Source organism: Haemaphysalis longicornis, unplaced genomic scaffold, assembly GCF_048455015.1.
Source record: "Haemaphysalis longicornis isolate Haplotype H1 unplaced genomic scaffold, Haemaphysalis longicornis Haplotype H1 scaffold_8, whole genome shotgun sequence".
NCBI lineage: Eukaryota > Metazoa > Arthropoda > Arachnida > Ixodida > Ixodidae > Haemaphysalis > Haemaphysalis longicornis.
Window position 1 is genome coordinate 121,538,052 of NW_027526445.1, and position 16,651 is coordinate 121,554,702.

General features: G+C 47.3%; 1 protein-coding gene across 4 annotated transcripts in view; it reads left to right on the plus strand.

Moving 5' to 3' along the window:
- Nucleotides 1–8,915: 8,915 nt before the first annotated feature.
- LOC144148896 (uncharacterized) overlaps nt 8,916–16,651 on the plus strand; it is a 57,519-nt gene continuing 49,783 nt past the window's right edge. Inside the window, exons 1-2 of one of the 4 annotated variants that reach the window (XM_077680422.1) lie at nt 8,916–9,114; nt 10,267–10,315. Coding sequence is in view for 2 of the 4 variants with exons in the window: in XM_077680420.1 (XP_077536546.1) it covers nt 13,070–13,072 (3 nt within the window). In the remaining 2 variants the exon portion in view is untranslated. Of the gene's footprint in view, nt 9,115–10,266; nt 10,316–12,867; nt 13,073–16,651 lie in introns of those variants that run through there. The other 3 variants (XM_077680421.1, XM_077680420.1, XM_077680419.1) reach the window with 3 other exon arrangements.

Below are 16,651 nucleotides of genomic sequence, written 5' to 3' on the forward strand. Positions count from 1 at the left end.
GGACGGACCAGGTCAGACTCGCTGAACTGGGTCCCTCTGAAAACCAGACGCCGCTCCGCTCCCTGGCGAGCTGCGTCGGCGTACCTCCCCAGGGGGAAAGAGGCGAACCTCTTCCGCTCCTTTGGGAAGGTGATGTTGTCAGTGAGCTTGATGTTGATTATCTTCTTTTCTAATTGAAATTTTTCGCACTTGCCGGAGTATGCCCCATGCGGCCCCTGGCAGTTCACACAATAGTAGGTGTTGGATGAACAGTTGTCCGTAGGATGATCCTGTGCCGCGCATTTTGCACACGTTGTTCGGCCACAGCAAGAGTTCGTACCATGCCCGAACCGCTGGAACTTAAAACAGCGCTGTGGGTTCGGGATTTAGGGACGGATGGAGCATCGGATAAAGCCGGCATTTATATGTTGCGGAGTGTGGAGCGGTTGAAGGTCAAGATTATGTGCTTGGTGGGAATCTCCTTCTCGTCTCTCAGGATAGTGATGCGCCTCACGGCTGTGACGTCCCGGTCCTTCAAGCCCGCAAAGAGATCCGCATCCGTTTCGTTCAACATATCAACATATCTGGCTCAGAGATCACACCCTGGGAGCTGTTGAGGCTCCGGTGGGGTGTGACCCTGATGTCCAGATCAGCCAGTCGAGTTTCAGCTAGAAGCTTTGTGGCCTGCTGCTTGTGGTTTACCTCGACAAGGACCTCACCAGTCCTTTGTTTTTTACCCTTGTAAGATGTTCCAATTATGCCTTCAAGATATTTTGCAATCAAGTACACGGACTGCGATGCAAGAGGATGGGTTGGATTGAGCACCACATCTCAAGAAATCGAGAAAAATTATGCCGTTCAGGAAATGTTATAGACGGCAAAGGGGGAAAGGATACTTCGGTGCGGCCCCTTTTCAGAGACCGATCACTTTCGGGGGGGGGGGATTGTAAATACCATAGGGCATAGTATAAAAGCAGGGAGACGGGGGTACTTTCTTCGTCAGCCTTACCCCAATAGCTGAAGAGGTCCCGGAGCTCCCTGCCTGGTAAACAGACAGGGAACCCATCCGCGGGAGCTTGACCTGGGCTCCGACGGCCACCGTTTGAGGTTTCTACCCTTCACCTTGAAACTCCTAGCCACGGTAGATTACAGCGTGAGTGTGGGGGCTCGGGGTCCGCGGTGTCGCCAATACCGTCACCAAGATTACTCAAGGTGCCCAGTGCGGGGTGTCTATGTCAGTGCCTTCTCTATTGCATTACAACGCTTGTAGTGATCGTTGCTTCCCGCGCTTGCATGCGCAAGCAATGTTTCCATCGCAGTACCTTGTTTGCTGTTGTGACTGCGCTGCTGCCACATCTTTCCTGCTATGTGTTTTTATTTACTGCCGTCGCTTTTGTTTGCATTCATCCATTTTTTTCTCTTTTTACTTATCTGTTGCGACACTTGCCTAGACAGCGCAACCATGAAATTGCAGGCGTGAATCCTGGGTGTTCTGTGGAAACCCATGTCTACTTGATAAGACGCCGGACTAGCTGAGGTTCCGAGTGCTGTGCTCGATGCACTTTTTTGAATCGGCATTCCTGCGGCCCGGTTCTCTGCGTCACGATGCAGTGCCTACCATATTTCCTGTTATCGGTTTTTTCTGGCGTCTAAAGAAAATCATAGGGCATGTAGTGCCCACGAACATTTATAAACGTGCTGATTTTGTACAATGTAATAAAGTAGTTTTCTGTGTATCCTGTAATAAAATACAACCGTCGTGATTATGGCATGACTATGCGTTATTTCTTCTCTTAGAACTGAAGCATACGAACCGCGAAAGCATTATACAACCTTGATCTCTACTAAAGGCACGCACGCAACCTGCGTATCCGTGACGCAATTAAACAACGAAGCAGTGGCGTAGGCAGAAATTTTGATTGGGGAGAGGGGGGGCACGTTTTTTATATGAAGTGGTGGGAGCAGACAATTTGGTCTAGTGTCTATTTTTGCTCTGTATCCCATGGCAGAAAAAAATTTCAGGGGAAGGGGGGGGGGGGCTACGTGCCCGGTTCCGGTTTGCCACCCACTGCAATCAACGTAAACAAATGCTTGCAGTGGAAAACATGAATACAGAATAAAGTTTCAGAGAAAATGCAAGATGTTTTCACCAACACTGAGGCGGATCATACGACAGTATGCTTAAGTACGTTTCCCTAGACTCGAGTCTGTACTATGTAAGCTGGCATTGACTTGAAGCACACTCGCCCAAACCTCGCCAACTTGCGTCGGATGCAATGACATGAGCCTTGAGTGATCAGAGACCTGTGAAATTTTGAAGTCAAATTTTCGCGCTAGTGCCACCAAAATGACGTCATTTTTGACCGGATCTTGCGTCACATCCGCTTTATTTTTCATCCGCAGGAAGTGTTAAGAGCGTTAGGAGCCGCCATTTTCTGAACGTGTGGGCTTCTATGGAAGCTTCGCTACCAGTTACATTTACCTTGGCCTTTGCGGGACGCCGCGACGACAGCCGCTACGACGGAACACCGTGTGGCTCTACCTGTGTCCAGCGAGCGAGCTACGACGACAAGGCGAGCCCCTAAAGTGCTGCGCACTTAAAAGAGCGCTATGCTAAGCTGTAATGTTTTAGAGCGCTGCACATACCGCGTCTTTGCTGAGACGGCCATTGCCGTTGCGGCGTGTCTACGCCCGAGTTCCACTTTACAAGCCTTGCATCTGTGTAATAGCGCCAGAGATGTAAGGGGGTAGAAAAGGCTTACATGGTAGAGGCGTAGACCGATCGCCTGTGACTCCACAAAACCACGAGGCGCGAGTAAGCGGCGTTTTAAGCTTTGCGGTAGCCTTTAAAACCCGCTGATATTTTGAATGTTAGAAGGTGTTACCCACTGCTTTAGTAACGCTTTCCTCTCCCCACGTGCATGCACAATCTACTTTGCATCTCCACACACCCCAAGACTAAAGAAGTCTTGTGAGCGCTTTTTGAAGTAAAAACGTTTGTAGCTTCTCTTTAAGCGTGCCCGTGCAGTTCTTTCTGTATCGTGGGCACGCCGAGTGGTATCACCTCCCAGAGAATTCAGTAGCGGGCTGTTGGCCTTCCTTCTCTGCTTTCTGCACCTTCCACCAAGATTCCGATTCAGCCGGGCCCAAGCAGCCACAAGTGACATTCAAAATCAATGTTGTGTTCTGTTGGGCGCTCTCATCCTTAGGCGCAAAGTACGTCAATGAGGTGGCAATCCAAATACGACCAAGGAGTCTGTTCTCAACCGAACACTTTATGGAATGACTCGATAATGTGTTACCGTTCAAGCTTATGAAGAAGCAGTTGTTACAAACAAAAAAATGTTTTAGTAGTTCACATTCAAGACAAGCTCTCGCCTTATTTCAGAAAGCACCAAAAGGCTCATACAGCTATTATGCCAGCGTCCTGAAAACGCGGCATTGAAATTGCCATCGGCTTGGACGCGTACCATAGCGCGCGCCTCAGAAATGAAGCACAAAGGATAGGATGCGCCTGAAGGCTCAATACCACGGGTTTCGGAAATAACAGAGAAGAAAGGCACCGCCTCGGTTGCTAGGCCACACGTAGGCATGCGCACATATCACCCCTCGAAGCACCATGCTTCCCACCTGGCTGCTTCTGCTCGTCTTGCCCGGCGGGGCAGTGGGCCGCAACAAAGGAATCATAACCCAACGCGTCTCCAGCGCACACAAACAAAACAAGTAGCCTGCAGCTCTGCAAAACGTCTTGAGAACGTAGCAGAGAGTAGGTGCATCACAATGGATTCTCAACACTCCATGTCCTCAGTGTTGTCAGCCTCAGCATCAGGAGGTCATGAACGCGGCCGACCGCCGCAATTCATAGACAAGTAGTTCCGAGAGCGAAGAAACGCCGCCGAAGGAACCAAGAGAGAGCCAGCACTGAATAAGCGTATCCTGAAATTGCCAATGACGAAGAAAGAGGACCAGACCGTGGAGAAACCTACCAGCGACAGGGCGGCGGTGAGCTGCGCCAATGAGAAGCCGAGGGGACACGTCCAAAGCGAGATGAAAAACGGAGCTCCTTCGACAGCAACGCAGCGTTCAAACGTTGACTACTCCCCGACAGTCTACCTCCCATGAGATTCAAGTCGCCACTAACGCACAGAGACACAACACAGGCGATATGCCCTGGCATGGGGCCAATTTACTCCACTCGGCGATCCCATGGCCAGGTAACACCTCCTGTGAAATTCGGTGTCACAAAATATGTTTGAATGAAAGACATAAAACCTGACGAATACCAAACTGAATAATTTTCCCGATCCTGGAATCCTGGGTGGAGAATTTTGTGGTCCAACATTGTTTAGGTATAGCTATACATACCAGGCCAACCGCAATTGTTCACAACAGACATCTGCAAGTCGAACATCACAGTCGCGCTAGTATTTATCTCGGCAGGTGCACGCACACATATCCCCGAGGTAGAAAATCGCTCCTCATCTTCGCTGTCGGCGCAATAGGCGAGCTTTGCAGGTACTCCATGGGCATTTCACCAACCATTTTTGCGTCACGTCGCTTCCAATGCATGTCCTGTCCTGCCAAGACACCTGTCGTCTCTCTTTTTTTGAGGATTTACCTTATGACCTCAACCTTTCCAAAACATTGCAGTAGTAACTCAAACGTCGCGGACGCACTTTTGGTCTCTTTTGATCCTAGCACTCGTGCACATAGCGGCGGAGGCGTAAGAGAGGGCGGGTTTTATTCCTGGCTGCAGAGGGAGTACTTCTGATGCAGGTGATATTCGGAAACGTTTTGCAGGCTTCTCTGCACATTAAATAACTCCAGTTACCCATGCTAACCATGTTCTTTGATAGGCCGGTATGGCCTTTCCACAGCATTGAGGCATTACAGTGCTCAGCAATATTTTAATGTATACGCGCAGGCTTTTTTCTCTCGCATGTATGGATGCGTGCACGTTGACGACGGTCTTTTGTATTTAAAGGGCGATATAGCCAACAATTCTCTCGCGCGTCGTGCAGGTGAATAAAACATTGGCCGCATATCTGCTCGCTTTGGTGCAATATTGTCGAAAGACGATGTTCTCTGCAGCCCCTACCCCAAAACCGCCATCCTTTCGGACCTTTTTCGCTGCTAAGCTTGGAGCTTAAGCCACAAGCTCCAAGACGTTACACGAACTTTCCCCTATTATGTAGTTAAAATATCGTTAGAACACAGGCCCGCTTTAGCATCGTCAAGCAGAGGTGACATTTAGCGAGTGCGCACGCTGCTACTCGCCCCATTGAAACTGTAATTAGCACGCCTGTGTGGTGTAGCGCCAGGTGGCAGGCAGAAGCCTGCGCGTTCGATCTAGCAGCGATGCGCAGGTCTTTGAATGCCGCTGAGTGAAAATTACCTGCCCGCCCGTGCCAGCCAACCTCCCCCTACCACCCCCACCCCCCTGTAAGTGTACTCATAAAGCGGGGACTACCGGCGATGTGCTCGCACCTGGACGGGAAAGACACCATGCGAAAAAAATTGCGCCAGGAGCCCTTCAACTGCACGGCAACACCGAGCCTTTGAGCAGTCGGCCGTGTTTTATGTGCGGTGCTTCGGAGATCTTGTGTAGCATCTGTCGGTTACTTTTTATGTGCCCTAAAAGGCAGATTTTCGACTAACCAAGTGAAGTAATCCTTTCGCACTGAAAAAACGGTACGGGAATGAAAGAAAACAATGCTGGTAGCGTTAAATCTTTTGGTGATCCCCGTAGATGTTTGTGCACATCATTGATAAAAACACTCAAAGGTGTGATCAAAAGCATTGGGATGTAACAAATTAGGTGTCCTCATCAGCTGCCGGTGTGCTACCCCGGGTACCCCGAGGGTGACTTGTGCTGTTAACTTTCTCACTTTCACCCAATATTTCCGAACGGGCCTGATATATAAGTTGGGCTTTAGAGCTGACTGCGCATTATATTTTTAGTCAAGTGCTTTGATAGCGGTACGGGTTTGCCACCACACTAAGATAATAACGTTGTGTCTTGGTGTGTTCAGTGGCAGCTTTGCATGTATTTTCCATGGCATAGTGTTTTTATCTGCTGTTTACTAAGTAGAAAAATGTCACTATGAAAGTTTGATTTTTCCTCAAACGATCGCTCGTCGCACAAATTGTAGATCGTGTTGGTGATAAGACCTCAGGTGGATCATGTTATATATCATGGGGGCGTTTCCACTGGGACATTATATTAGGCCGGCCACACCGATGTTGTAAAGCAAAATTGTGTTTTCCGACTGAATTTTAGTGGTGGAGTAACAGCATTGAATGAAACATTGCATCTAAGATGTGTGCCCGAAATTTGGGATTCCACGATTGTGTCCTCGAACCCTTTTACAAACATGTTAAAAAAAGATGGAAGTGCGCAGGAAAGAACTCCAATATTTGTAGCATAAAATTATTCTTTGCAGTATAACGCCCACAAATTCGGCAAGATTTACGCTAGAAGCCTGTTTGTTCACGCTTCACCGTAGATAAACGCGCGTTTCTTGGCAGCGTATATCAACATGAAACAGAAATATATCAAAATCGGTACTCGATGCACTGGAGGTTGGCAGGGCCAAGTCACAGTGTAAGTACAAACGCCTTGAATATATATTTTAAAAAATCTCACTTTTTCACGTAATACGGGAGTGCCAACGGACCCCAACCCTTACCCCTAATCCCAACCCTACCTCTGAGCAGTGGGTGGAGCAGCTGAGCAGCTCCGAGCTGTCAGACCAACCCCAACTGGTGGAACGGGCCCAGACGGTCAGTCAGCGCAAAGGAATCTTGGATTGGGGATGCCCCTCAGTGGGTGGAAACCATGGGCGCCAGCAGGGGGGGAGGGGTGAAAGGGGCACTTGCTGTTCCCCCCTAAGCCACCCCAGCACTTGCACCCTACCCATGCCCTCTCCCTCTTCCTTCACAAAACAATGGGCTCGCCCCTTCAAGGTAAAATCCTACCGACGCCCTTGGTGGAAGCCCAAAGAGCATTCTCCTGCTCAAGTGTGTATTAAATGTCTCTCTCTCTCCCTGTCTAGCTCAGTCATTTAGCCTGCGTCACAGGCACGTCTCGTGACCATCAAGAGAATTTAACACCCCTTTCTATAATGTATCTTTCCCACCCAACACAACCACAACTACTCTTGTGAGACTCCCTACACCACGCACCACTTAGTATGGCAATGTTCCTACTACCCTTCCTTCTCATTGCCCGGTGCACTGGGAGTAAGAGATCATCGCGCCGCCTAAAGTTCAGGAACATTTGGTCTCACTGGCCCGAGCAGTGACCACAGCTCACGGCTTTTTGGAGTAAAAAAAGGTCACCCTACTTTGTTGATTTCTTTTTATTTATCTGAACTCCACTCCAGTAAACTTTTTACTCACTCGCTCGTCAACGACTGAAACGCGCTCAATGTCGGGGTGCTTTCCTCGTCTAATTTTGCAACTTCTAATGAAACCTATTTTTCAATCATTGCGGCAAAACCAAAATCTTTGAAAAGCTATCTTATTTCTGTTGCAATCATGACGCAGTTTGTATTAATTTAGGATAATGGAGTTAAGGACTTTCTGTTAGGTCTGATCCCTGCTTCGTCAAGCTGGCTGCTTTCGTAGTTTTTGTGCACACCAATGGCAGTTGATAATTTAAGCATTGCCAATAAACAAATGAGAAGATTATCAACAAGAATGTGACAGTCGCCTGCAGAAAAAAATGACTGCTCCGCTAGACCACTCCGTCACGCGTGAACTCAGATTCTTTTTTTTTTCTTTGTCATTACGGACGTGTCGTTGTGCCGAGCAACGATGGTTTATTCGGAGAGAGTACCTGCACAAAAAAAAAATCTCTGTCAACTTCGTTTGACTAGTTCGACCAGTATTCCTTCCAGGCTCTGTATTGTGCGCCGTTAGACAGAAGGTCGCGCCATCCAATGATTTCATTTATTTATATATTTATTTATCTATCCAATACTGCATGCCTTTGCCGGCCCAAGCATGAGTTCTTTGTTTATCCATCAATGAGGTAAACCAGTTGTAAGCACAAAAATGAAAGAAGAGGAAGGAAAAAAGAAATAAAACTTGAAAGTAAATAAATAGCCCCATCACCAAAGAATTGCATCAGGAAGTTCTGTTTGTTTTTCTTTTCACCTTTTTTGTGGTTAGAGAAAAAATAAAGAACCCTCTTCCTTGGAAATTTTTAATGCTTTTTTATCAATGACTTACATCTCTAGCGTCGAGTAGGCATGATCGCCCTTCGTTCTGCGTGCTGCGTAGGAGCAATGCATGATTCTCGCTGGCAGGGGGCAGCTAACTGAAAATTCAAGGCAAACGCTATGTGATTGCGATCTAGTACAACGTTGTCCTCCGCAGAATGATATCAAACTATACACCGCATCGCTACTTTTTCGCTTTTCAGGTGTAGCTGACCCGCAGATGCAGAAAATTACCGTCGTGTTTTTTTACCTTCGGATGGCGTCGGACAGCTCTACGTCGGACGAAACAGCTAAACAGAAGGCGGCGCGAACGAATGCTAATCTAAATCGCGCTAAGTAAAACTTGCTTCGTGTGTTATTTTTGGTAACTATGTGATCTTTGAAGGTTGCCACGCAATTTCCCATTGTGCCTACAGTTCCTACCAAGCCTGTGGCGGAACCCTAAAAATCAATGGCGAGAACTCTTTCAGCCCTTCGCGGGAGCCAACACGGAAGCGCGCATCAGCAAAGCTTGCACAACGCAAAGAAACTCATCGGCTGAGGGGAGCCACACCCAATTACGTCACGTCGATAAAACCGAACGAGGTGACCGCACCTACTGAGGACTTGCAGAGCATGTACAATCTGTGGTCAAGCGACGGACTCGCTGCGCCCTCTGAAGTCAACGGGCGCAGCCAGTTCTCCAACAGGCGGGGCTCGACCGGCAGACGCCTTCATAGCGCACCTTGCATTCAAGTGGGCTGACGCCGGTATCTGCAGCGGTTGGAGCGCAAACAGCCATCGCATGGGCTGTTGTCTACCATTCGCTACTGATAATGTCAAAACATCAAAGATAACACCTGACTGGGCTGCTCAGTCTTCGAGGAAAGCAGGACGCGGTCGCTTTGGTGTGTATCGCTTCGTATAGACGGTGAGTTGGGTGTTTTACTCTCACGAAACAATGTTTTTTTTTTTACTCTGAAAGGGGTGAAATGAGAACGTGAGCGAAAGGCAAGTTGCAGTATTTCTTGCTGTACGTGCTTATGTTAAGCCGCGCAAGAATCAGCGCTTTGTAGTAAAAAAAAAAAGCTGTGTAGTTGGTTTTAGAACTACATGGCTCCTCAATCTCGCACATAGCCCGTGAGCAGTGTGCTTCGCACCTCACTAAAGCAGTCTAACGGTAGATCCCGCATTTCAAGTAACGCTGCGACCAGAGATGATTTATTGCTGTGGAGATTTAATTTTCCCGGAAGGCCATTGGATCACGAGGAGGGACATCTTTCGTTTGATCCTGCAATTTTTAAGGGTCATCACAAGCTTCAGCGAATCATGGTGAATTCACGCGCATAGCGGTAAAAGGTGCTCATCGGGTGAGCAATTGCCGGCATACCACGAAAGGCTAGGTCCACCCGTCAATAAACATCACCACCACCACCACCACCAGAATTCCTCAGCCTGGTTGCGATCCCAAATTAAATAGAAATGGGGGTTGGTTTTGCATGATCTGGAGGAGTGGAACAAGGATGGAACTAGGCCTTTTTTTCACCGTTTCAGAGGTAATGAAAGTGACCGCGTTCATAGACGGGCTTGTCGATATTCGGATCCAGCCCTGACAACCGTAATGACAGCCAAGCTATCTCTACAAAAGGGATTATTACAAGTAATGCGGTGGATAGCTATCGCCTACTCCTTACCAGCTTTGACCGTCACCTTGCGGATGAAATCAGTGAGTGATTTTTACAAAAGAGCAGACTAATGAGCAGTAGTTGGCGTGTACAATGTTCCGGTGGCCCTGCTGTTAAAGTGGCTGTCGTTGGCGACGACTAGAGTACCCCTACCCACATGCAACCATATTAGCACGACCACTTTCCCGTGCCACGTGACTTCCCTCTTTGCACCCGCTGCTCCCGTATTACTTGGTAGCGTAAACAGCAAGTTTTTTAGGCACACTTTCAGCCAGTTAGATCAAACAGAACTGGTGAAACACCCCAATAACAGAAAATATTTAACTAAATTTGGGAGAAATTAGGACATGTTTCATCATCAGCAGCATCATCATGTAAGCTCGTCCCCTCCACTGCAGCACAAAGGTCCCGCCCAAAGACTTCCAACTGCTACGGTCACGGTCTCCCGCGAGTCCGTTCTATGCTTCCAAATTTTCCTACTTCGTCCCCCGTGTTTTTTTTATATTTCGTCCCCCATGCTTGATGTTTTGTATTTATGAATTTTTCCATACCCTGAACACACGCCGCTGAGCAAGTTGTTGCCGCCGGCGCAAAGCCGTCAGATCATAGCCATACGCAGCTTTACTGTAAAGCGCAAATTTTAAGTTGCCGCCTACGCCAAGAAAAATAAAGGCGCGTTTATACTGCGACGTAGAGTAGTCGCGCGTGCGAGTGCGGCATGACTGCGCTAGGCCGGCGATTCCCTCTATACTGCTACGTCATATAACCGCCGGCGCTTCGGCGGAGCTCGACTCACATCGGCGGGGCTGACATTGAGATAGATTATGTCTTTATTCCGAGCCCCGGTAGCCGAACACGCTGGCCCCGTATCTGAGAATGCACCTTGCCAGCCTGGCCGGCCTCTCAGACTAAGCGAAGGGCATTTTAGGCACTGTTTGCAATTCTGATGTCATACTGCCTTTGGTGACGTCACTGGTTGGCGCCGAGTTTGACGCTTAGGAATAAGTGCCTTCATGTTGGCGTCTTTTCAGGACAATAACGCTGTGCAAGGAAGCCTTGACTGACTGCTGAAACACAAAACATTTTTGGGCGCATTCGATTGATACTGAAATAAACTGACCCCACGATTTGAACTTGTTATGGTAGTTCATAAGTGGACCATCACTTATTTCACAACCCGATCATAAAGAACACAGTAATGTCCTCAATAGCGTTTTCATCATTACTGTGTCAAGCTTTGATAACATCATTTGTCATCCCCGGTAGCAGGCACCTTAGGCCCTAAGGGGTGTTCACACGACGAAGAAATCCCCCGTGCAGCTCCTAGGAGTGCGCGCCACGTGGCCGCTCCGTCGCGGTTTCTCGCCGGCTCGCCGTTCCGATCGGAGGTCGGAGCTTTTGCTCTCTAACTACAGACGATCCGATCTTTGGCGGCTGAGGCGGCGGAATTTCGTTGGTTCATCGGGCAGCTGGCCCCGACTCAAGTTCTAGAGCGGTTCCAGACACTGTTTTTATTGAGTTTTATTACACTGGACGCAAAAACGCGCCGCGAACCCGACAGGCGCACTGAGGGAGCCGCATGGTCGCTACGCAGGTAGCTCGAGCGATAGCTTGTTTTCCGCTGCACTAAATTGGACTCAAGTCCAGAACAAAGTTGCACACACGGGAAAGGAGTAATGACGTGATGGCGAATTGCATTAAAAATCGTCATCTGCACCGCTTACGAAAGTGACAATCGAATAGCCTAACATGTGTAGGCGGACCTGTAGGCAGACCGACCAGCTGCTTTCAGCGCGTGTCTCTTCACCCACTGCCTAGCACGTCATTCTCTAGCCGCGAAAGCAATTTGCACTCGCAGCGCCTGCACCACTTCCACGGCCGCTTTTTGAGCGGCTGACGAGATGCCGCCGACGCAGAATAGACAGTGCTACGGCAGGTCTGCTCTTAGGTAGCGATTGGCGACTGACTGCAAACGGTGACTGCCGTCCAACAGTCGCATCCTCCGTGTGAGTGAAGGAGCTGGCCGAGCGGAACTCCGCCTGCGGTGACGTCACGACCTCCCTCGGATTTATCCGCTGAAATGCTCCGTCGTGTGAATACGGCTTTAAGTGAGGGTTGAAACTTCAGAGAAAGTACAAAAAAAAAAACAGACTGTTGCGTTCCCATCAAGAAAGGAAAGAATAGTAGGATCCACTTTGCTTGAATTAACTTAGGAAGCTAAAATTACTGAGTAAAGCACAACTTAAGACTGAAAATAAATCCTGGACTCGATGAAGCACCAAAAGTACGTTATTTGCAGTACGTACGCTTGTTCTGTCGTTGGACTTTAAAAACATTGTTCTCCGTTAAATAGGTTCTACCTATTTTAAAATGAATTACTCGTATTTTGGTAAAGAAATTAGAACTCAGATGGGCAACGAAAATTTCAACAAGATTCGAAGAGTTATTTGATAGACACCCGGTTTTATACCACCACGCAAAAACCTCATTGTAATGCAAGCGTTTGTTATTACTCAGGATTATGTGAGTTCTTGCATTACTTGTGCGTAAAACGACCATTTTATCAGCGCTAATAGTTGAAGTCACTAAAATTTCAGAGGAATCCTTCAAGGTCGAATAAGCACCTGCAAAGGAAGAAGAGGCATGCACCTGAAATGCAACCTAATAATGTAAACGAAACAGTCTCACCTACATGTTGGTGGAGCGGCTGCCCTGGACAGGTAGAGGCCGCATGTTAAAACCTTGTGACCACATAAGACTTCAAAAGGCAGCAGGTTACGCTACTGACAAGGCAGACGTAGAAATATTGAGCAGAGTGATGACTAAAATCACAGTTAAGGCCTTAAATCACCGCAAATTTAGCGTCGTCAATTGTCTTCCTCTTGTCGTTGTTTCACTAGTAATTACATCTTATTATACTAAAACCACAGTAGATTACAGGTTAGTAGGTAGTATGTGGTTGTTTTACATGTCTACAGCTCATTATTTTTAGGTAAGCGGATATTTCCTACCGCAAAGGGCGTCACTAAAGCGTTCCTGGATATATCCTTCTGCGTGGTACGCCTTGTCGACAAAGACTATCTCATTGGGAAGAAACGACACTAAACGCAGCAGTCACAACCCATGGCTTCCACTCAAGATCAGTGGGCGAGTCAACTCTTGCCAAGCGATAAATCAAAGAACAGGGGACGAAAATGACAGATGGTGAGTGTACTGACCCCTGAAAATTCTTTTTTTATTTAAGTACTGTGTAACAGCTGAAAGTTTTTTTTGGGAAAAGCTAAACTAGCCATTTGAAAATGGAATGAGACGCACAGTAGTAGCAGAGAAGAACTTCATGTAGAAAAGAAGTGGATGTGGTTCCTCAGTGCAGGAGCTCACGTGATAACTTGGCAGCGTCTGCCCTGGAGATCAGTAGTTGCTGACTTCCAGATTACTGCTGGTCATCCGGTTCACCCGCAGCTCCGGGGAGGCGTAGGAGGAGAGCAAAGACGGGCGAAGGCTCGGTTGTGAGCCCGATAATGATATGGACATGGGGCCTGGTTTAAAGGAATTCTGCTGGGTATTGTGTTGTACATATGTGGTGTAGCCAAGGGCCGTAAGAGAAAGCGCTCGTCTGGATCTTGCTGACAGTCTCCTTATCCCAAATTACCAAAACAGAATCCTAGATGTTTGGGATTTGTAGACAGAAGGGCTTTTATGGAGACGTGGAGACAAATAGTATACGTACCGAAATTCTATCCAATCGAGATAGATAAAACTGGTACTTTACACACTTTGATACCTTGCCGTAAATTTCACTGGAACTGCTTTGTACGTTCCAGTAAAGAATGGCGTTACATTGCGTCACTGGCTATCACACTTGCTGGCAGTATTTTTGGAGCTGACGTAATACTTCTTGTTTTCCAATAAAAGTTGCTCAAACGTGTGCACATTCATTACACAGCATTTCTGCATGGTTTAATAACACAAACCTTGGTGGCTTAAGCTGCATTTTTATACTTGTTTTACATGGGTGGGTTCTTTTGCGATTTTTGCCTTTGTGGGCTTCATCAAAACGTACCGTCGGGTGGCCAGAGTGCGAAACGATATATAAGAACCAAACATGCTGCGCAATACATATTTTCGTATGCTACTAACTGCACATGCATGCCGAAGTCATGAGGTTGGCCTCATTGAATTTTTCAGTCACTACATTACGCACTGAAGTTGAAAGGGTGGAAGGTGGGCATCACTTCTTAGTTTTGCAGTCATGCCAACCGTGAAACAAACTTCATGACACCAGCGCAACACACGCACTTAAGGGTGAATGAAGCGATTTTATTGCGTCCCCTAGCCTTTCACAGATCACGGCCTGCACGCATGCAAGCATAACATCACTAAAGTCTAGACATTCCTAGACAAGGCGACTTCACTTTCTGTAGCCACAACAGAATGCTCCTTCTTCTTTGAGGGACATAGACAGCTTAGCTGCTTAAGGATCTTACTTGGTACCACACAGCAGAGGTGTAGAGCACATTTCACCCTCATGTCAATACCCCCTCATATGAGTTACCGTAAACCCTACTTCTGTTAAGGGGGCAAAGTTTCATTCATTCTCTTTAACAATACTGACTTTTACTATCAAGATATGGTTTTTGTTCAATTTGGTTATACTCTAAAACGTGACCCAATTTACAATGGCCTTGCTGAGTGTACCTGCAGTGTTAGCTGGTGATCATCTTTTTGTCTAACCAGCACAAATATTTTCTGGGCATTCTTCTCCGTAGCAGTACTCCAACAGCCGTGTTGGTTCATTGCGCACTGTCTGAGAGTTTTCAGGTCCATTAAAGAATGACGGTGCACTGTGAGACGTGTTGAAAAGTAGTGGAATGCGAGACAAACAATCGTCAGCTTTAAGTATGTATGCATTTCTGAACAAACTAAACACCATTTGTGAACTAACAAAACCCAGAACAGCTACGAAAGGCCTTATGTTTCCATAAATTAAGTTATGCAACCTTCTCATCTTTGCCCTGCTTCTTTGATATCAGGTAATTACTTGTTATGCATTGGAGTGCAAAGGCCTTTTCGACGTGGCATATTCTCAAGCCAACAATTACCCTCTGCCGTTAAGTCAGCCGTATCCCATTTTGGCGTCCACCTTTCTTGCAGAGTTTTGGTGTCCTGCAGACTAGACTACTTAGTCAAAAAGCTCTCCGGCCGGGCAACCTCCCTGAACCACCATCGTAACAACAAAGAAGGAATGAATTTCGCGTTCCCCTTGAATTTTGGGAATATTTAGGTCTCCGTTTTCGTACCCACTACTTTGACCCTAAAAAATGTGGAAGTGAGGGAGTGCTATAAAAGATAAATACACCTACCGAGGTGATTTAGAACAAATTTATTCCGTTTTACATGCGCAACATCGTACACCTTGAAAGGATGAACCAAATTAACAACCCAACTGCTGCTAGAGGAGCCACAACCCCACGATTGTAGACAAAGAAATTTAAATTATATAAGCAGCTGTAACTGCTGTAACGTTGAACGAAGTCTAGTTCTTCTCAGAAAAGGTACCAACTTCGCGTTGTATAACAACACTGTAATACCATAGACTTCAACTGTTCCAACCTTGACGCGAAACGTTGAACAAGCTAGGCAGTTCACCAAATGGTAGCCAACATGCAACGTGGTCCGCGCACATAAGTAACTAAGCTTTACCAACTTCTCCAGCATCACTTTTACCTAAATAGTAAGCGAACAATGGCTCACTGCACACCGACGATGTTCTGAAGCAGCACTTCGAACGAGCGAAAAAGAGGCGCTTGGATGGAAACGCGAGCACGCCAAGTTCCGCAGATTCGCTTGCAACACAACTTTGGTCCGGCGGTCGTTCAGCGCGGCCTCAAAAAAAAATTGGCCGCGTATCTGCTCCTTTCGTTGCAAATGTCGTCAAAAGATGATAGTCTTTACCGGCTTTTGCGAAGTAAATGCCTCCCTTCGCTTTACCGCTCACCTCTCATGTTGTTGCTCTTGCGTTGCGCTCCTCCTAAGGTGAAGACGCCAAATGTTTGCTTAAATCATTCTAAATTTCCCGCGTTTCACTGCTCCAAATCGGGCGTCTCGATGCGAACGCTGCCGTACGGCGAAGACGCACGTTAATCGATGCGCCCTACTTCAACGTTTATAGAACCGCGTTTCCCTACTCCACGTGCGTTGCAAGCAGAACGTGGAACCTTTTCTCCCTATCCTTCCCCTCCCCCCCCTACACCAGCAGGCGTTCCGGTGTCCGCCCCCTAGGCGAGACAAATTACGCCTGTTGGTGGCTTTTCCTTTTCCTAAGTACAATAAATACATACATACATAGTGGAACCTTGCGTAGCTGTTGCCGGTTGCTTTCTTAAAATGGCGCCAGAAGCTATAGTGGCGCGGGCGACAGCAGGCGACGGCGGAGTGAATTCTTTTTCTGCAATTGATGAAGTATTTAATTTCGCACAAGTCAAGCATGTTTGAATTTTTATAAAGGAACGCTGCAAATATCACTTCTGCATTCATTTGTTGTCTCATATTTGCGTAATGTCTTGTTCTTCTTTAACAATGTTGAGAAGTATGAACATTACACCGGACATAGACAGGTAGATTTAGCTGTGACTATATAAGACTATTACGCAGGCGTTCTTTTGCTTTGGCCGGGTGGCGGAATCGAGTCACAGACAGACAGACGGACAGACATACAGACAGACCAAAATTTCTGGGTTTAAGGAGCCCAAGAAAGACTATCGTCTTTAAAATCCTCGAGTC